The sequence below is a fragment of the Sesamum indicum genome, linkage group LG6 (assembly GCF_026168435.1).
Source record: "Sesamum indicum cultivar Baizhima isolate 11 linkage group LG6, ASM2616843v1, whole genome shotgun sequence".
NCBI lineage: Eukaryota > Viridiplantae > Streptophyta > Magnoliopsida > Lamiales > Pedaliaceae > Sesamum > Sesamum indicum.
In genome coordinates this window covers 24566410-24588537 of record NC_142662.1, presented here as the reverse complement: position 1 = coordinate 24588537, position 22128 = coordinate 24566410, and the positions used below count along the sequence as shown (strand labels likewise).

General features: G+C 35.9%; 2 protein-coding genes and 1 pseudogene across 2 annotated transcripts; all 3 read left to right on the top strand.

The window, feature by feature from the left end:
• Nucleotides 1-408: 408 nt before the first annotated feature.
• LOC105163603 (uncharacterized) lies at nt 409-7296 on the top strand. The gene is made up of 5 exons (XM_088882067.1): nt 409-640; nt 724-1083; nt 1163-1341; nt 1434-4376; nt 4662-7296. Exons 1-5 carry the CDS (start codon nt 424-426, stop codon nt 7272-7274), a joined length of 6312 nt encoding a protein of 2103 aa, XP_088738193.1. The 5' UTR covers nt 409-423; the 3' UTR covers nt 7275-7296.
• A 3029-nt stretch (nt 7297-10325) lies between these two features.
• LOC105163604 (UDP-glycosyltransferase 92A1 pseudogene) lies at nt 10326-12059 on the top strand (annotated as a pseudogene).
• A 7911-nt stretch (nt 12060-19970) lies between these two features.
• Nucleotides 19971-22075, top strand: LOC105163548 (UDP-glycosyltransferase 92A1-like). Its single transcript, XM_011081950.3, has one exon. It carries the CDS (start codon nt 20426-20428, stop codon nt 21884-21886), a length of 1461 nt encoding a protein of 486 aa, XP_011080252.1. The 5' UTR covers nt 19971-20425; the 3' UTR covers nt 21887-22075.
• Nucleotides 22076-22128: the final 53 nt, after the last annotated feature.

Sequence of the window (22128 nt, the reverse complement as noted above, 5' to 3'; positions counted from 1 at the left end):
AGAAATGGATTCCCACAAACTGGCCCTGATTGATAGTCAGACAGGGGAGTATCAGGACATCCAGGTAGCAGATGACTATGTATCAGTAATCTCACTAACACTAGAACTTCAGGTAATTAGTTTCGTCAATGTTTTTATGTTATTAGAAGTTCAATGTCAGACATGTTTCATAGTAGAATTCTATACTCACAGGAGAAGGCTAAGAAATCAGGTCGAATTGGAGTTCATGCTGTGAGTGATTTTGCTTCTGATTTGACACCAAAGTTTCTTGAGGGTCATGGACTTGAAGCTGTTCCTAAATCTGTAGCATATGGATATACTGCTTCTGGATATGGATTTCCCCAGGATATGCCTTATGCCTACATTCATGAGTTCACTCGAACATCTATGGCTGGAAAAATTAGACGTTTTAAAGGCGGATACATGAGTTTTTGGCAGAAAATCAGTGAATCTCTGCCGCTAGAAGTCCTCTGCAACACCGAAGTAGTGGCAATCAGACGCCATCCATCTGGTGTCAGTGTTGATGTCAAACAAAATGACGGAGATTCCAGAAGTCTGGAATTTGATAAAATGATCATATCGGGGGCGTTTCCTTTCAAGTATGGAAAGACATATAGATCACCATCAGTCAACTTAGCAGGTTTGCAGCTCTCACCATTAGCAGTCTTTATGTTGATTTAAGTTGTGTTTGTTAGATGCCCAGAAAACATTTCGTCTATACAGATGCTGAGAATGACATGCTGGATCTTTCTGAGCTCGAAAAGGAGCTTTTCAGTAAAGTGCAAACCATCGATTACTACACGATCGTGTTGAAGATTAAAGGACTGGAACATTTGCCTGTTGGATTTTACTACTTTGCAGAGTTCATGGACGATCCTCAAACGATGGGAAATCCTGTGGCGATGCAGAGATTCTATTCTGATACTGATATCTTCTTGTTCTGGTCATATGGCAACTCAGCTGAAATGAAGGGACCAGAAGTGACACAGCTAGCCATTGATGCAGTCAAAAGAATGGGAGGAGAAGTTGAAAGAATAGTTCTGCAACGGCGGTTCAAGTATTTTCCGCATGTTGAAAGCCAAGGTAGCGTAATTCTGATAAAACTTCTTGCTTTCATCTCAGATATGTAGAAATTTAGTTACTTTATTTCACTTCAATATAGATATCAAGAATGGATTCTACGATAAAGTAGAAATGGAACTTCAGGGTCAGCAGAACACTTACTACATAGGTGGACTCATGGCATTTGAGCTGACAGAGAGGAATTCTTCCTATGCAATGGCGTTGGTTCGCAGGCATTTTGCATGTGACGGTCCATTGCCAAGATTTCCATATGTAAAGGTACTTGGAACTGTCAAGTTTCCAAGATCATTAGATCACAATATACTTTATTTTATCTTGAGTTTAGATTTACTTGGCCAATGTTTCTGCAGAGATTGTTTTTAGTGAAGTCTGAGTGCTTGGATAAGATCCCTCAGAAGCTAGATGAATCTAAGGGAGTAGAGTTCCCGGATCTGTCAAGCCTTGATTGCTATTTGAAACACTGGGGAACTCATAGTATAATCCAAAACAAGATTCTTTATAATTGGATAAATGATGAAGGAGAAGTAGTAAGCCAGCGGACCTTCGGGGAGCTTCATGCTAATGCTGCTTGCATCGCTGAAAAGCTTTTGTCCAGCCGTAAACCAACCTTTAAGCCTGGTGACAGGGTCCTCCTTATTCATGTCCCTGGCCTCGACTTTATTGATGCCTTCTTTGGGTGTTTAAGAGCTAGAGTGCTGCCCGTTCCTGTTCTCCCACCTGATCCACTTCAAAGAGGCGGACAAGCCCTCTTGAAAATTGAGAACATAGCTAAATCATGCAATGCAGTGGCAATTCTTTCAACTGTAGGTTACCACTCAGCTGTTCGAGCAGGATTTGTAAAGAATTTGATACAGTTCTCCAGCAGGAACGGGAAATGCTCTGCTCGGTGGCCTAATCTACCATGGTTACACACAGATTCTTGGATAAAAAAATCCAAAGGATTGCCTGCAGCAAATATGGATTCTAATGTTGTACCCCAGACTGATGAATTGTGTTTCCTTCAATTCACATCAGGGTCGACTGGGGATGCGAAAGGAGTTATGATAACTCATGGTGGACTAATTCATAATGTTAAGCTAATGCGGAGGAGATACAGAAGCACATCAAACACAGTTCTTGTCAGTTGGCTCCCACAGTATCATGACATGGGATTGATTGGTGGGCTTTTCACAGCTTTGGTTAGTGGTGGAACTGCTATACTATTTTCTCCAATGACATTCATCAAGAGCCCTCTGCTATGGCTTGAGACCATCAGCAAGTACAGGGGAACTCACAGTGCTGGCCCCAACTTCTCTTTTGAACTCGTGATACGGAGGTTGGAGCTGGACAAGAATAAAGTTCGGAACTATGATCTTTCTTCCATGAAATTTCTGATGGTTGCTGCTGAACCAGTAAGACAGAAGACATTGAAAAGGTTTGTTGAGCTCACTGCTCCTTATGGCCTTTCTCAATATGTGATGGCTCCTGGCTATGGATTGGCAGAAAATTGTGTGTTTGTTAGTTGTGCATACGGGGAGGGGAAACCGGTATTGGTGGACTGGCAAGGAAGGGTGAGTTGTGGGTATGTTAGTACAAGTGATCCAGATGTGGATGTAAGAATCGTAGATCCACAAACTGGTGAAGAGCATAAAGAACCTGGACAGGAAGGTGAAATATGGATCAGTAGTCCGAGTGCTGGAATTGGATACTGGGGGAGGATGGAACTCAGTGAAACTACTTTCAGAAATAAGCTCGAAAATCATCCAGGTAAGAGATACACGAGAACAGGTGATCTTGGACGGATAATTGATGGAAGTTTGTTCATTACAGGAAGGATCAAAGATCTTATCGTAGTTGCAGGGAGAAATATTTACTCAGCTGATGTGGAGAAGACCGTTGAGAGCTCATCTGACCTTCTACGTCCTGGTTGTTGTGCTGTCATTGGTGTTCCTGAGGAGATTTTATCAACAAAGGGAATATCAGTGCCAGATGCTTCTGATCAGGTTGGTTTGATTGTCATTGCCGAAGTTAGAGATGGTAAACCAGCAAACAAAGATGTTATCGAGCAAATCAAGGCCAAGGTTGCAGAAGAACATGGTGTCAGTTTGGCTGCTGTCAAGTTGATCAAACCAAGAACCATCAGCAAAACAACATCAGGAAAAATCAAGAGATTTGAGTGCCTCAAGCAGTTCACAGATGAGACACTGAATTTGGTACCGGAACCAATAATTGCAAAAAGAACACTTACTCGGTCCAACACTACAGGAACATGCAGGGAGGGACACACACCTCGGCCTAAGCGAAATACGACTATTTCTTTGCCAAATCCAAGAGTAAGTTACATAGAAATAGTGGAGTTTCTCAAGAAGCTCGTCTCAGAGCAAACTGGTATTCATGGCAGCAAGATTTCTACAACGGCAAACCTCACATCTTATGGAATTGATTCTATTGGTGTGGTAAGAGCAGCTCAGAAGCTTTCCGATTTTCTGGGTGTACCAGTGGGGGCAGTCGATATTTTCACTGCAACTAGCATTGAGGACTTGGCTAGCTTCTCAGAGAACCTTCTTATCAAGTCTCATCCTCAAGATATGAGAAACTCAGACTCCTATGCAGAAGTTGAGGATATATCTTCTCAATTAGCAACTGAAGTTTCCTTACTTCACCAAATGGGAATCATGGTACTCCAATTTCTTGCCCTTATGTATATCTCATTCTTGCTGACGACTCCTGCATATCTATCTATTTCTGTATATATGAAGTTGATATCTTCCAACCTTAGTCCAACGACGCTAACTCCTTGGACGCCTTACATGATTTCCCTAGCATTTGCACCTCTTGCTTGGATATTATGCATATTTGCTACATGCAGCTGTATTGCTCTTTTTGGAAATTCATTTCTTCAACCAAATTACGCATTGATTCCCAATACTTCCATCTGGTCATTGGATTACATCAAGTGGTGGGCGCTGTACAAGGCTCAAGAGGTTTCATCAAAAGTATTTGCTGTCCATCTGAGAGGAACAATTCTGCTGAACTACTGGTTTCAGATGTTTGGAGCCAAGATCGCGTCATCAGTACTCCTTGATACTATAGACATAACTGACCCTGCTCTGGTTTCTATTGGAGATGGAGCTGTACTTGCCGAGGGAGTATTAGTACAAAGCCATGAGGTGAAAAATGGAATCTTAAGTTTCCGTCCAATAAGGATTGGAAAAAGATCTTCAGTGGGTCCCTATGCAGTGATCCAGAAAGGCACTGTTCTACGAGATGGCACTGAGGTACCTGCCTTGCAAGTCACTGAGGAGGGAAAATTGGTGCCGAAATCCGACAAGGCTAACCACATTCAGAAGGTAAGAATTTTGATTTTCCCTGTCAATCATAGACTAGTAACTAAGTGGGAAAAAAGAAGTCTTACCTATTCCACACTTCCGATAATGATATAAAAGCACCATTTTGTTTGTATGTTTAGCTATAATCAACATTCAAAATGACTTCTCAATTTGTAAAAAAAAAATGTCTATATATGTACGCTTTATGTAACAAGCTGACAGGATATGAATGGAACTGGATAACCATATATTCCCTTTGTTGTTTTTCAGGTTGCAGAACTATCAAAAGATAGAGATGACACTAATCAGGTTGTTTATCATCTGATGGGGGTATACACGGTTGGGTTCATAAGCTCCCTCTCGGCAGCCATCGTCTACTGTGTCTATATCATGATATGCCAAACGACTCCCACAATTGAACACTTCATGTTTCTTTGCATCTCTGGAGCTTTCCACTGGTTTCCTCTCACGCTCGTTGCATATGCTAATATCATCAGTGGTACATCTTTGAGTTCATGGAGCTTTGCTGTTTCAGTTGCTGCAGCATACTCAGCTCATGGATTGATACTCATCCTTCTTACAAGCTTGATAAACTATTCTCTGTCTAGAAATGAGGAAACACCAAAAGCCCACCTCAAAACGTGGCTTCGTCACAGGATCATTGTTGCTTGTCATCTTAGATACGCTAAACTTCTTTCTGGGACGGAAGCTTTTTGCATATACTTAAGGCTTCTAGGTGGAAAAGTGGGGAAATACTGTTCTATCAGGGCCATCAACCCTGTTTTGGAACCAACACTAGTATCAATAGGGGCAGGCGTCCATCTCGGAGACTTCAGCCGGATCATCACTGGTTTTTATTCGTCCAGAGGTTTTACTAGAGGAAAAGTTGAGGTGCAAGAAAATTCAATAGTTGGAAGCCAAAGCCTTGTCCTCCCTGGTGCAACTATACAAAATGAAGTGATTCTTGGTGCACTTTCATTTGCTCCTATCAACTCAGTGCTTCAAAGAGGTGGTGTATATATCGGGTCTCAAACTCCCATAATGATAAAGAACACGATGCATGAGCTAGACGAGCGTATAGAGGAAATGGACCATAAATATAAGAAGATTGTCGGAAACCTTGCTGCAAATTTGGCTGCCACGACTCTTAAGGTCAGAACCAGATACTTCCATCGAATTGGAGTTAGTGCAAAAGGAGTACTAAGAATATATGAGAACATTAAAGGATTCCCAGACCACAAAATCTTCCAACCTGGGAAGACTTACCCTGTAATAGTTAGGCACAGCAACAGCTTGAGTGCTGATGATGATGCAAGGATCGATGCACGTGGAGCAGCTCTTAGAATATTTTCTGAAAATTCAGATTGTCAAGCCCCGCTATTGGACTTGACTCTTAAGACAGGCAAGGCATTCTATGCTCGTACTATTTCTGATTTCGCAACATGGCTCGTATGTGGACTGCCCGCCAGAGAAGAGCAAGTAAAACGTGCACCACATATAAGAGATGCTGTGTGGATGTCCCTTAGGAATGCTGAAACTTTTACAGAACTCCATTATTACTCAAACATCTGCAGACTCTTCAGGTTCAAAGATGGACAAGAAATGTTTGTCAAATTCAAGTTGCGGCCTTTTGATGAGAGAATTGATGAAGATTCAGGCAAGGTTGAGCCAATAGGGATCCTGCCTCCAGAAACCGGTGCAATTCCTAGGGACAGCAAGGATAAACGTCCATTGCTTTTCCTTGCTGATGATTTTCAGAGACGTGTGAGTTCACCTAGCGGGGTTCGCTACATTTTCCAGCTCCAGTTCCAGCCTGTGCCTCAGGATGCAGCCACACAAGATGCCATCCTCGACTGCACGAAACCATGGGATGAGTCCAAGTTCCCATATGTGGACGTTGGAGAGGTGATCATTAATCAGAACCTCACAAAAGAACAATCAGAGGAGCTCGAATTCAATCCTTTCCTGAGGTGCCACGAGATAGATGTTATACGGGCAACATCAGCCTCCCAGAGCGCATCAATTGATCATGGCCGTTCCTTGGTCTACGAGATTTGCCAGCACTTGAGAAACAATGAGCCACTCCCAGAGGCCTGGAGAACATTCATCGAGCAATCAGATGTCAAGGTGGACCTCTCAGGCTGTCCTGTTGCAGCAATGTTACAGAAAGGGAATCCAAATTCCAGCAACTCCAGCAAAGTAACACTTGCAAGAAATTGGTACCAAACATCATGGTCTGTATTCGCACAACCGTTGCTTCAGACATTCTTGCCTTATTTCCTCTTGGCATATGTGACTTCTGGCCCTCTAAGCTGGCTACTTTCTGCACACACCACCATAAAACATCCTCTGCATTGGCTGCTACCCTTGTTTTGGGTTATTTCCGGCATATGGGCAGCACTGGCTTGTGCTATAGCAAAATGGATTCTTGTTGGAAAAAAGAAAGATGGAGGAAGTGCACTTATGTGGAGCAAATCAATCTTCATGGACACAATCTGGCAAGCATTCAAGACATTAGTGGGAGACTATTTCATGGAAATGACAAGCGGATCAACGTTGTTTGCTGTCTGGATGAAGCTGATGGGATCAGAAATTGAGATGAGTGGAGGGGTTTACGTAGACAGCATGGGAGCGGTCCTGAACCCCGAAATGGTGGAGATAGAAAGAGGTGGCTGTGTGGGGAGAGAAGCTCTGCTGTTCGGACACATATACGAAGGTGAAGATGGGAAAGTGAAGTTTGGTAAGATCAGAATCGGAGAAGGTGGATTTGTGGGGAGTAGAAGCATATCCATGCCTGGGGTGGTGGTGGAGGACGGCGGCAGTCTTGGTGCTCTTTCACTTGCCATGAAGGAAGAAATTGTGAGGACTAAATCACATAACTGAAGAACTTTCTCTCCTTCTTACTTCTATATTAAGACAAGATTAATCTTCGTCCTGCTGCAGACCGCACTGAATAAATTTATCAGCTTCATAGTAGAAATCAAAATAAAAATGTAGATGAAACATGATCACGACATGTTCAACTTCCAAAATATGCAAGAATCAGAAAAGAATGTCCGGCGTATATAGGTTCGAGACTTCGACTACTTGAGGCATCAGTAATTTAGTTCTCCAATAATTTTTCGGCATTAATTTCTGACCAAATTATGTGATATGATTTTACTGAATTACTCTTCTAATTTTTCTTTTTTTTACCTTATATCATTTTGGTCCGTCACATTTTCACTAAACACACAAGCCCTCAAGTCCAAAAATATATTTTGTGCATGACATAGATATTAGTAATTTGTTAAAGGCAAGTAAAAATTATAAGTTTATTTAATTTTAAGTTGAGTTTAATTTATTTAGTACGGCTATGTACCATTCTATATATATATATATATGTATTTAGTTTTTAGTTAATAAATTATTAACTATTTTCACATAACATAATGTATGAATTCTCAACTACGAGAATGTAATTTGTGCATCAATTATATTTTGTTAAAAGTTAATCTTGAAAAAGATACATTAGAACATTTTTTTTTTGAAATATGATAAAAAATAAATATTTTTTTAACTAAGTTAAAAGCTAAGTAAAAAAAATACAAGTTACAAAAGAATATACAAACATGTTTCATAAACACTAAATAAGAATTTTGACAAAATTATTAGTCTTTTCTCCATGCAAAAATATATTTGATACAAATAATCTTTTAAATCTAAAAGTATTTTCACAAATATATTAATTTGATAAAACATTTATTTTCCTTGCAAAGAATTAAATTCTTTTTATGCAAAATCATTTTGACAAAAATATTAAAAGATATTTTAATAAAACAGGGGTTAGGATGGGCATGACGGGTGTAGCTGGAGAATGGATAATTTTTTTAAAATAAATAATTTAATAATTTAAAATATTTTTAAATAAATAAATTAGTTATTTTATTAATTTTAATATGATTTATATAAAACACATAAAATTATTTTTAATTTTAATTTTAGTAAAATTTAGTTATAAATAAAAATAGAGGATAAATATTTTTTTACTTTTAATAATTTTAATAAGGGATTAATTTATATATTAATTAAATAATTTAATATTTGAATTATTAAAAGGTGAAATTTTATATAGAGGTTCAATCAAAAAAAGTTAATATAATAATGTATATTTAAATTAAAAATTAGTATAAATGATAAAAAATATATATGCGGTCATATTACTCATATTAAAAAAAATTCCTTTGACATCCCTTCTATCTTTTGATAATTACAGAAACACCCCTAAGGGTATTTTGGTCCTTGAAAAATTATTTTAAAGGTTGATATAGTTAACAGGGACATTTTTATATTTTAAAGGCTATCAAAGTTGGTTTCTGTTATTTTTCAAAAAGCAGGGGTAGTTTGTATAAAAAGGCAACAGGTGAGGGGGTGTAAATATAATTATCCCAAAAATAATATAAGGTATTTAAAGTGGTATCAACAGAGTATATGTATTTATTATGTGGCTTATATGTTAAAATTACTTTTATACCCTTATAAATATATTACAAATATATATATATACTTGAAGATCAGTCGACATTAATATATGAGAAGATATTGTACGTTAAATGAAAAGTTGTCGAAGAGTATTAATTGACATTAATAAGAAGACGGGCGCTTAATCTACACATTAATTGATGAGAGGATAAGTCGTAGGATAAGCCAACCTCACTTTTGATAAATTAATGTCTTTTTTCAATAATTCGATTCAATTCAGTATATTATATTTTCTAAAAAGAATAATACAAAAGTATAAAATTTTACATTTCAAATCTAATATTCCGTCGTTCCAACTCAACTTTTGAATATTTATTTTTATCGATCCAATTTTTGAAAGTGGGAGCGATGGACTTTTATTTTATTTTTTGAATAAGTTGATTATAATTATTAAATATCAAATATCAATATATAATAACTACCAACAACAATAATATACTATTTATCTTATCGTATAACTAAATATAATCAACGCCTACTATTAAAATCGAACTACACCTACTACTAAAGTAGAATAACATGCCACGTTGGCGGGATTCAAACCCACGTCATGGAACCTTAATTTCTCGATTAAACTAGACTTTTTATTGACATATTCATTTATCCAATTAACGGATATAAATAGAAAGGAAATAAAAATCTTGAAAAATTAAATACAATATATATATATATATATATATAAGAATAAGGTTTTTTAATTCTTTTTAAGAATAAAAAACCACTTAATAAAAAAGTATATAAAAAATGAATGTCGTTTCAATGGGTTTAGTCCAATAAATTAAATAAATGGCAAACTAATTAGTACAAACCATTAGTTATTGTAACCTTGGCAAATCCCGTACCACATATTAGTTAGAAATTGAAAATTCAATTTCAGCAAAAATTTAATAAATTTATTCAACTGTATACTTCCCTCTATTACAAGGCTAAAATTTTGAGCGGTGCGTTTTATTATGTTGAAAATTTTTTATACAGGTCTGATCTGATCGAATCAAATTAAAATATAATACATTTATTATGTGATTGTCCATTTTTTCTGAACTATACCCATCACATTATAACTATATTATACTTATCATATAATTAATTCAAATTTAATTAAATCACATTTCGGCTAAAATTTCTCCAATTACACACAAGTAAAGTGATAACTATCTGATTGACAAGAATTACTTTCAAAACATTGACTTAAATTTGAAATTGAATTTGTGACAAACCATATAAGTCAAACACGAGAAATTCTAATTTAGATCGAATTCGATTGAATTTGAATCAATCATATGAAAAATGCAAAAAATTTATTATGTGATTCATGTATAGTTTAAAAAAAAAATAATCAATCACATAATAAGGATATTTGGTTCAACTAAATTTAATTCGGCTAATAATTTTCCACCAAACACAAACGTTGGTAACAACCAAGTGGGACGGACCATTTTCATGAATTGAAAGAACTATGAAGTTTATAACCCTGAGGTTGAACTTCTCCAACCTTATCAGGGCAAACCCAATCCTGCTCAACGCCTCTTCTTCTTCTTCTTCAACCGGACTTCTATGGCGAAGGGAAGGAACAACGTGGTGCTCTTTCCTTTCATGGCGCAAGGCCATATCATACCATTTCTAGCCTTAGCCCACCACATAGAGCAAATGGGCTACGCTGTAACTTTTGTAAACACACCGCTAAACATCAAGAAAATCCACAAATCTATTTCTCCAGGCTCCTCCTCTATTGATCTTCTCGAGATCCCCTTCAACTGCAGCGATCATGGCCTCCCGCCCGAGGCGGAGAACACCGACTGCCTCTCCTACAACCTTTCCCTCCGCCTTCTTGAAGCTACTCTGACTATGGAGCTTCCGTTCAGAAAGCTACTTTCCGATCTTATTGATGCTGGAGAAAAGCCGGTGTGTGTGATATCAGACTTCTTCTTCGGGTGGACAGCTGATGTAGCGCATGAGTTTGGGATTTTCCATGCGATTTTCAGCGGTGCAAGCGGATTTGGGATGGCTTGTTACTACTGTCTGCGGTTGAATTTAATCCATCAAGGCCCTGGGAATGTTGAGATTTTCCTGCCTGATTTTCCTGAAGCTGGAAGGTTTCATGTCACTCAAATCCCGTTTTTCATGTTGGTGGCAGGGGAGGATGACCGCATGAAGAAATTCCAGCGGAAGAATCTCCCGAAATGGTCAAGTTCAGATGCATTTATTTTCAACACAGTCGAAGATCTGGACAGGTCTGGATTATCGTTTTTCAGACGTAAGCTAAGAATCCCAGTTTGGTCAATCGGGCCTCTACTATTATCCAGGCGGGATACCAGCAGAGAAGCAACAAGCAGCCTGGAGAAATGCATGGAATGGCTGGACAAAAGAGAAGCAAAACCCGTGCTATACATATCTTTTGGCTCACAAAACACAATCTCAGCATCACAGATGATGAACTTGGCGAAGGCCCTCGATGCCAGCAGCAGAAATTTCATATGGGTGGTTAGGCCGCCATTAGAAACCGACATAAACGCAGAGTTTGCGGCAGAAAAATGGCTGCCAGAGGGATTTCTGCAGCGTGTTCATGATCAAGAAAGAGGGCTAATTATCAGCAGATGGGCACCTCAGGTGGAAATTCTGGCTCATAATTCTGTGGCTGCATTTATGAGCCATTGCGGGTGGAATTCAGTGCTGGAATCGTTAAAGAACGGCGTGCCGTTGATCGGGTGGCCTGTTGCAGCTGAGCAATTCTACAACGCAAAGTTGCTGGTGGAAGAGGTTGGAGTGTGCGTGGAAGTGGCGAGAGGGACTAACGTGGAAGTGAGGGAAGAGGATATCATGGAGAAGATAGAGTTGGTGATGGGTGAAAATGAAGAAGGAAAGAGAATGAGGAGGAGAGCTGGCGAGGTTAAACAAGTGATTGAAGCAGCCATGAGAGACGAAGGAGATTCCAAGGGGTCTTCTGTGAAAGCCATGCATGAATTCTTTGCTGTTGCCAACTCTAGTTGCTACCTAAATTAAATTTTATATTTATTATGTAATTAATTTAAATTTAATTTTCACAATGAAATTCATAATCTAAAAATGAATGAACCCATAATTAGACTGATGTTGAAATAAAGAAAATATTTATATTTTTCTTAAATTATAATGAGGTATTTATAATTATACTTAATTTTAGAAAAAATAATTAATTTATCCATGAAAAAATGAAAAAGCGGGAATGTCTTTGATTCACAATCCTATTAGGAGGATTGCGTTGCACTTGGTCTCTATATTAGATACATAGATGGATAGAAACACTACGTCCTAACGACTTTGTCAAGAACCAAAATATTAAGAGACAAATACAAAGGTACTATTAGAGATGTCAATGGATTTGGATTGAATTTGGATTCGAATTCAGATTTCAGACATGGATATATCCCTGTTGGTGCTAGTTTTGAGGCCTTAAAAAGGATCCCAAGGTGGGTCTGGATTTAGTGATTTGGATCCGAACTCGCCGTATTTATTTATTTATCTATTTTTTTGTATATTTTATATAAAATATGTGTACATATAAAAAAATGCATAATTTGTTTATACTTACATATAACACATAAACTTAATGTATTTATAAATTTAAATAATGATATAAATAGTTTTTAAACATTTTAACATTTATAAAAGTAACAGATATTGTAAAAATTTTAATATTTAAATATCTAAAACATGTATATACAAAATTTAGGAAAAAAAATACTTTTAATAATATTATTGTTTTATATTTATAAAGTTATAATAATATTATTTTTTAAAATTTTTTTATATTTAAAATATTAAGCACGTCTATTAAGTCCAAATTAACATCAAGATGAATCCAACTCAAATCTAAATTTTCTTGGCGGTACAAATTGTGAATTTTGAGAAACCCGCCGTAGAGCCAAACCATTTATGAGCCAATAAAAAGCAAGACCCTAATAAGGATTTAAATTCGTATAAATGGTGTGGTAACATACTAACATTGGCCTTTACCATTAAAGAAATTTATGACCATTTTAGTACTATTGTACCCTTCACCTGAAATAGAAATTTTTTGTCTCTATAAAATTATTTGATCTTATTACAAGATATCCCCTTCAGAAATAATTTGAGCTAATTTCTTGTCTCCCAAAATCTTACATCTTTTTGTCGTAAATCCCCCAAATATTATACTAAATTTATGCTACAAAATGCAACTTATATGCTAAATTTGAAGAGTAATATGTCACGTGATTGTGTTAATTATCTATTGGTACTATTAACTGTTATGAATCAATCAAAATTTTACATCGATGATTTGTTAGGGGTTGATACCATTCATACGAGTTTGTACTTATGTATTAATTTAACGATTCAAAACTCAAATAGATACAAATTTACATGAACGATATTAAATTTTTCTTCATTAGTTAGGTCGGATACACCAAATGTTCGTAAAACGTGTAGCTACCAATTATAGATGTCATTTTCTTTCTTTTTTTTTGTTTGGGGGGGGGGGGGGGATTACATAAATTTTTTGTAACTAGAAAGAATTTTTTTATTAGTGCGGGACTCTTATTAATGTGAATAAAAAAAAAATGTGGTGCTTGGTATAGAAAATAGTGAAATAAAATGCTAGAGAATAAGAGAGTGTAAATGAGTGAATTGAGAGTATTATTCCTTATTTTTCATGTATAAGTGAGAGATTGATATTGAAGAAAAATTCTAAATACGAAATATAATGCTCATTTCAATTAAAATGGTAGCAAGAATATGAAAGTTGTAGGGTGTAGGCTCAAGTTGTCTTTTTCTACTGCGGGAGCTCTCTATTTATAAGCAACCATAAGTTGATTTGATGATCCCCTGGATTAGGTGGAAGGTGTCTCCTAGCGGTTGGAGACCCGAGATTATCAGGAGGCGGTTGGAATCTGCTACAGATGAGGGTATTTTCTAGAGATATATAAGGATGCCTTCTCAAATTTTAAAAAAGGTGTTTAGGAATATGACTTCTCCTAGCTCGAGTTTAAGTTTTTAAGGTTTATAAGTTACTTTTGGCTGGAGGAACCACGTGTTCCGAGGAGGTTGCTTGTCCTTATCTGATTCTCTAAGGTTTTGCCTGCAAAGATCCTACGTGGATGCCACTTAGGCCATCCGCGAACACCACGTGACATGGGCTTTAACTTTAGTTGGGGGATTATAGTCCCTAAACTTTTGTGCAGGCCTTCTTGGCTCTGGACCCTCTCGGATTTAAATTAGTTGAACTTCTTTTAGTCCATTTTTTTTTTCAGAGGTGCTTCCTACCAAACTCTTTGTAGGCATTATCCAGACAGGTTTTCTGGAAGCATTTTGAACTCTTATATGAACTACTCCTTTTGAGAAGTACATTGGGCTTTGCATACCTTTCAAATACATTTCATTCTGACCGTTAAATTAATTCTAACGGAGTATAAATAAGCTGAACGAAACATTCTAGTAAGAAGAGGTAAATTTGGAACATTTCATGCACTTCAATAATTAATCTGTTAATAATTGAAAAGTTTTCAATAATTTATTGATTTTAAAAGCTAAAAAAGGTGAAAAAAAAAATAATAACGAAATAACTATTAGTTACAAAGAAATTAAACATATACTAAAACGGACAAAATGTTAAATATACCATATAAATTGTATGGATCTCAATCAACATTATGTTTTTTTATTTTAATCATTTTATATATAACTACTTATTTTTTCACATCTAGTTATTAAAATATTTTGTTCTGATATTTTTATTTTTTATTGACATTATATATTTCGTCCACCTTATTTAGATTTCATCAAAATTTAATGATTAAGTACCATATATGAAAAATTATTATGTTACATCTGAGTGATGAGGGACTAATTAAAATAAAATAAAAAAATAAAAATGAAGGATTAATAAATATATTTGACCTTATAGAAAAAGCTCGTCGAATCAAGAATTCTTGGTGCTTGAGAGCATAACATTTTAGATCCTCAAAGAAATGAAAAATTACTTTCCCCCAAAAAATCCAAAATTACATTAATTTATACCCCCTCAGATATTCACGATTTAAACCTAACCCCTTTCTGTTAGGTTCAGACAAAAACTATTGACGTCAACAACAAAGTTATATAAATTTTTAATTTTGCTTTTCATTTAATATTTTTATGTATATTTTTATATTTATAAGGAGGTAAATGCAATATAAATATATGGAGTGGAATTAATATTATTATATTTGTTCCTTAGAAGTAAAAATTTATTACATGAGAATGTTAAATGTATGGTAAAAATTAAATATTTATGTAATCTTGTTGCTAGCATCCGTATTTTTCATCCATATCATAATGAAAAGAGGCCACGAGTAAATGGTGAATTTTCGGAACTGTTGTAAATGTAAATTTAGAACTTCTTTAAAAAAAAATGTAATTTCATATTTTTAAATAAAATTTAAGTATGATAAATTATATATTAAATAATATAATACCGGTGAAGTTGATAATGCAGCAGATATCGCGGTACTTGTCTAACGTAATAATTGTGTGAATAGATGTGTCCTCCTGTTCAATTAATTTGACGTAGGACAAAAGTTGCTGTTTGTTCAAACTGAATTAATGTGTTTGTCTAATTTTGCACAAACTCGTTTATCTGTCTAGTCGTAGTCGCATTTCATTGTTGTAACGAATTCAATTCTTATTTTACCAACATTCTAGTTAGCTTTTTTTAATTTCAATAAATCGATCGAATCGAAATTTTAATTCATAATTCTTTTTAAAAAACTAAGATTATCAATTTTATTTTAATTACCAATTTATATACACAATTAGATATAGTTAATTATATATTTATTGGTTTTTTTAATTTATCTATTTCAGAAAATTATAGGATTGAACTGATTTCGATTTAATACTCCATATACAAATTTAACATACCAATTTTCGATTAGATTTTTGTAGAATGTGCATCATTCCTATATTATTATAATATGTGTCGCTGACAATAGTCAAGTTGTCCGTCCCTTCACATCATCGTTATTAATAATATCTAACATCTCTCACATGTTCATTTGTTTTTATAATATAAAATATGTTTGCACTAATTTATGCAGATATTTTTATATTCATTCATAGTAAATCGTGTGAATCATATTGTAATGTAATGTTTCTAAATTTTTCGAAATATGATTTTGATTTTTAATCTTTATGACTGTTATGATTTTGACTCAATTGTTAGAATTGAGTTTAAATATGTTAAGAATGAAGGCATCAGATGAACAAAAATCATAATAATTTGTGAAAAGTATGAATCAAAATCGTGCCTTGAAAAGTTTAAGGATAAAAAATTGTAATAATTTGTAAAGATTAGACATCAAAATCATGTCTCAAAAAGTTTAAGGACCAAAATCAAGTTTAACCAAAGTATAGGGGCCAAAAGTGTAATTTGACCTCAAATTTGAGCAGTTATACCATGCAGGATTCTGGAAGGAATGAGGCTGGAGTCTGTGGAAGTGATTGGGGGTGCTGATAGTATGGGTAAAATCTCGATAATGTAGTCCATCACACCAGACACCTCATATTCTTAAGGTTTGTTTGGTTGGAGTGAGAATGAGTGTAAGTGAAAAGTGTAAGTAGAAATAAATGTATGAAAAAAAAATTGATATTTAATTTGGGAGAATAGGTGGGAAGAGATAAAATTGGATATATACGGAACCCGTCCGGAGTTCAATTTCATTTCAATTCAAAATTAGACGGAAAAATAAAAATATAAAGTTAAAAAGACAAAATATATATATATATATTTCATTGTCCATATATATAATTTTTCTCCAATTTTTTTTCTTTCAACTGATACTGGTACATAATTTTTTAAAAAGATAATCAAATTGTAGAAAAAATTATTACGTCGTTGATCATTGATAGTAATTTTTATTTTATTTAAGCTGAATAATTTAGAAGAAATACACAATACTCATTTTGATATTTGAAAAACTATTATTTGACTTAAGGGTCCATTTGGTTCATTGATTGTTAATACTCTAACGAGCAGGCCCATTGGGATAGAAATCTCTTAGGCCCTTGAATTTGGGCTAACCCAATCACTAAGTCCTCAAAATTATTGTGTGTTACAAGTTGTCTATTAGTACAGAGAATATAAGTCTAATCCATATGAATAAGTTATTTAAATGGCCAACCAAAGAATGAGTAGATTCTGTGGGATTTTAAGCCGCCCGATGAGTAGTGAATACCAACGTACCATGGGACCCAACGGGAGAACGAGTCGATAAGTCATCTTATTCGTAAATGTTCCCCATTCCAATTGCCACATGATCTTATCACGACCTCCATAAATAGTAAATTGAAAAATCTCTAAGCATTCCACTGCCATGCTCCATTGGAAATGACCAAGTTAAGTAGGTCATCGAGGGTTGTCTCCATTACCTGAGGACCTTGAGAAAATCTATGAATGAGAGGTCCAAGCTCATGCCACGAATCATGCCACAGATGGATATCTTCCCCACTCCCAGTTCGATACTTAATATGTGGTTGAAGGATTGTGCCTAAATGAAGTCGTTTACGCCATCCCTAAGATCCCATCCGAGTATTCATTGTCCATACGAATTTATCACGTAGGTGATACTGATGAATCCAACAAGTCCAAATGGATGATGTTCTGCCTTGGATGACATCCCAAAGGTCTTTACTCATGAGTGCATAATTCAAGACCATAATGTCACGAATACATTGTTCTCCTCCTCCAATTGATAAGCAAACTTATCTACAAGCCATCTTAGCATACTCAATTGACGAGGTACCCTGCCATATGATATATTACTTTTTATAGAATTATATGTGGTAGTATTGTAATAGATTTCGAATCTTTTTAATATGAAGTAATTTGAATTTATTTTCAAATTATTTACTAAAATTATCGAGGTCTAATAATTAATCTATTTGGTCGGTCTCCAATAATTCTCTATTAAGGTATGATCAACGAAGCTTTAAACATTAAAAAAAATGGGTACGAAATTTAGGTGATCCAAAAGGTGTAACTAAATGAAGTTAACATATAAATAATTAAATTAATTCATTAAAAACAAGAATCATCAAACACATATTCATATAAAATATAACTGTCTTCACCCGCTAACAATCATATAGGTAGTAGTATGAAAGAAGATCAGACATGATAATGAAATCAGACCAAAGAATAGGTTTTACTTTTCTTACCCTGTTAATTTTTTTTATATAGGACCCTAGATCCATACGACCCTGCTCTATCGCATAACCTAGTATGAGCTCAAACTTGTTCCTCTCATCCATCGTTCCAGCCCAATCAAGTTCGTACACTCCAAATCCAAATCAAATATGTCCTCTCAAATAGTGCCCGACGTGCTAATTAGGTCAACGGATACTAGTTACTTAGGTAGCACGATTCATATCTCATTGTATGACGATTCTATTTATATCACATTAATAATATATGGCATTCTTCATTCATATTTGTGCTAAATGAATATATATATATATATATATATATATTTGCATAATGGAATGAACTCTACGCCATAACATGACTATAGTACATAGTCACGCATATGATGGTGATCATGAAATATGCGCTCTAGGTTTTGGACACTTAAATGTTCCTAGCCAAGAATCAACGAAATCGAGATGTCTCCGCATGGAGGCTTGCTTACACAACACACGTCCTTTTAAGGGAACATCTCGTTTCATGCCAAAATAATTTTATTAATGTGATTAATTGAATTTGACAAGTCACAATAATTGTAAATCCATAAATTTACTAGGGTGAAACTAAAGGGTCACACACTTACTTGAAGAAGCTCATGTTGTATGTCTCGATTAATTCAATGGTCGAATTTATTGAATTAATTCAACTCAAAGAGAATTTTAATTCAAAAGTTGAATTCGATGGTATAGAATATTAATTAATTAGAGTAGTTAATAATTCCTGAGTCCAATTAATTTAATAAAAAATTAAATTAAATATGTAGAGATTTTTAATAGAATTAAATTGACATATATCTAATTTGATTACACAAAATCAAAAGAAAAAAAATAAAATTAATAGTAATAGATGTGACCAATTAAACTAGTTCTTAATTAACTTTTAGAGGCAAAATTAATTAATGGAATTTAGAATTTCATTGGGAGAATTATATTTAATTTAATTTTTCATGGACAAATCTATAGATAAATTTTTGTAGGGACAAGAAACTATTTTACAATTAACTACAGGGGAAAAAAGAATACTTAATATTAAATAGATAAGTTTGAAGTTGAACTAAAGTATGACTCTAATTCAAACTCCATCTCACATTAATCTTTCTAGATAAAGGACTCCAGCCCTATATAAAGAGGTGGTTATGGCCAGTCATGGAGAGTAGAACCCAAAATTCAGCCCCATTCACCTTGTTCTAATTTTATATAATTGAAGGTGGAATTCTAACCCAAGTTAATATATACAATTGGATTGTGTTAGGTATTTTCTCTGTGAGAAATTTAGAAATTAGAGTTCGAGGAGTACTACCATAATTTCAACGTGGGCACCCAATATATGGATACCGTTAGAGGAATGACGCCCTGGACTCTGCGAATTTGAGACATGTGTAATTGTTGATAGATAACTCTTGGAAGGATTTCAGTATCATCTACATCAATTGGAGTACGAAAGGTATAAATCTGATTTAATTCTTTTGTAGTTATTCTATATCTTGAGCATAATATTGTTAATCGATTGAACATAAATTTTATGTATAAACTATTGTGCATATTTTCAATATAAGTTAAAATTTTAAATTTTCTCTGGCCCTCTCTGCTTATATCAAACTCAACACAAAATCCATACGATCCTTTTCAATAGGATCTCAAACTTGTTCCTCCGACCCATCGTTCCAACCCATTCAAGTTTGTACTATCCAAATCCAAACCCGAACTTAAACCGGTTTGTCTAGTCTAAAACCCACTCCAAAGTCCAAACGGGTGGGCCTGCAGGATCAGGTCTTGCAGTCATTCGATATACTAGAATGTAAGAAACCCCCATCCATTCTTCTTAGTTGCGTGTGATGAGATGAGAAGGGAAATACCTAGAAAGGCCTAGCGAGTGCCTACAGTCAACTTCTGTTTTCTGGGTCTTGAACTTCATCCCTATTTTTGAAAACTCACTGCCCAACTAGTCCTAACAATTCTAGTTGAATCAAGATTCAAGATCTACACTTGTTCGTTTGTCTCTTCCTGTTTTGAAGTTGCTCTCATTTATATTTACCTTTCAATAATTTGTATTCTGTCTTTATTCTCATCGCCAATGATTGAGAGTTGGAAAAAGCTTCGCATCATTTATAAAACATTATACATACGTTAATTCAAGAAAACTAAAATGATAATGATCAATATTTCCAGCTGAAACGATAAGCATCAGCTTCAACTTCTCCAGACAGGCAGCAGGTTACTTGTTTCTGGGGGGCTGTTCCGCCAGGATTCTTGAATTCCGTCGGCCTGAGAAAAGCAGAATGGGAAAGGGAAGAGAAAACGTGGTATTGTTCCCTTTCATGGCGCAAGGCCATATACTACCGTTTCTGGCCTTAGCCCAGCAGATGGAGCGAAAGGGCTACGCTGTAACTTTTGTCAACACCCCTCTCAACATCAAGAAACTCCGTGAATCACTTCCTCCGGCAACCGTCGCCGCCATTAGACTCGTTGGAATCCCCTTCAACAGCTCAGATCACGGCTTGCCTCCTGACTCCGAAGACACTGATTCCCTTCCCTACAGTCTCAGCCTCCGCCTCCTGGAGGCCTCCATCTTTTTGAAACTTCCGTTCAAGAACCTGCTCGCTGATCTTATTAAAGAACAGGGAGGGGAAAGGCCGGTTTGCGTGATTTCGGATCTTTTCTTCGGGTGGGCTGCTGATGTCGCTCACGAATTCGGGATTTTTCATGCGATTTTCAGCATTACGGGCGGATTTGGGATGGCTTGTTACTGCTCCATGTGGCTGAATCTGCCTCATAAGAACACTGACAGTCTCGAGTTTCAGTTGCCCGATTTCCATGAAGCTGGAACATTTCATATCACCCAGCTCACTCCGGCTGTTCTGGTGGCGGGGGAGGAAGACCCGTTCACGGAATTCCAGCGGAGGAATATTCACGCGTGGTCTGATTCAGATGCGCTTCTTTTCAACACAGTTGAAGAGTTGGACAAAACAGGACTGACGTATTTTCGCCGTAAATTAGGCGTTCCTGTTTGGGGAATCGGGCCTCTGTTATTGCCAGTCGACAACGGCAGAGCAATGATTAGTCCAGAGCAGTGCACCGAATGGCTGGATAAAAAAGAACCAAACTCCGTAATATACATATGTTTTGGCTCACAGAACACAATCTCAGCATCACAGATGATGAACTTAGCAAAAGCCCTGGATGCCAGCGGCAGAAGTTTCATATGGGTTGTCCGGCCGCCGTTGGGATTTGACATAAACGCAGAGTTCGTGGCAGAACAATGGCTGCCGGAGGGGTTCCTGCAGAGAATCCAAGATGAAGAAAGAGGGCTAATTGTCAGCAAATGGGCGCCCCAGGTGGAGATCTTAGCCCATAAATCTGTGGCTGCATTTATAAGCCATTGCGGGTGGAATTCAGTACTGGAATCTCTTAGAAGTGGGGTACCAATAATCAGCTGGCCGATGGCAGCAGAGCAATTCTACAATGCGAAGCTGTTGGTGGAGAAAGTCGGAGTTTGCGTTGAAGTAGCCAGAGGAACTAATTTTGAGGTGAGACAGGAGGATATCATGGAGAAAATAGAACTGGTTGTGGGTGAAAATGAAAAAGGAAGGGAAATTCGTCAGAAATCGCTGGAAATGAAAGAAATGTTGGGAGATGCTGTAAGGGATGAGGAGAATTACAGGGGATCATCTGTGAAAGCCATGCAAGAGTTTTTTGTTGCTGCATTGTTGAAGAAGGAGCAGGCAATTGGGACAGCATGATCAAGGACTGATAAGGGTATTGGAATTTAATGAAATTAAGCTTATTCAACATTTTTGCCATTCCTGTAATATTTTCTTTATGAGGGAGGTGGGTCACAATAATGTAAATGTCTTCTTCGTCGATGGTCTTCCTATGTGGTCCTTTCTTACAAATGCTTTTCCTCTTAACAAATAATTTTTCAGTATTAATTTTTGTATTTGGTTTTCTTTTTTTCTCAACCCAGACTATGGTAAGTCGTAAC

What these genes read in the sequence shown, in the direction of transcription:
- LOC105163603 (XM_088882067.1), top strand. Translation starts at nt 424, where the DNA reads ATGAGTTTTTGGCAGAAAATCAGTGAATCTCTGCCGCTAGAAGTCCTC. An exon ending in TCCGCATGTTGAAAGCCAAG is followed by an intron (nt 1,084 to 1,162) that starts GTAGCGTAATTC and finishes ACTTCAATATAG; the next exon opens with ATATCAAGAATGGATTCTAC. An exon ending in TCACTGAGGAGGGAAAATTG is followed by an intron (nt 4,377 to 4,661) that starts GTGCCGAAATCC and finishes GTTGTTTTTCAG; the next exon opens with GTTGCAGAACTATCAAAAGA.
- LOC105163548 (XM_011081950.3), top strand. Translation starts at nt 20,426, where the DNA reads ATGGGAAAGGGAAGAGAAAACGTGGTATTGTTCCCTTTCATGGCGCAA.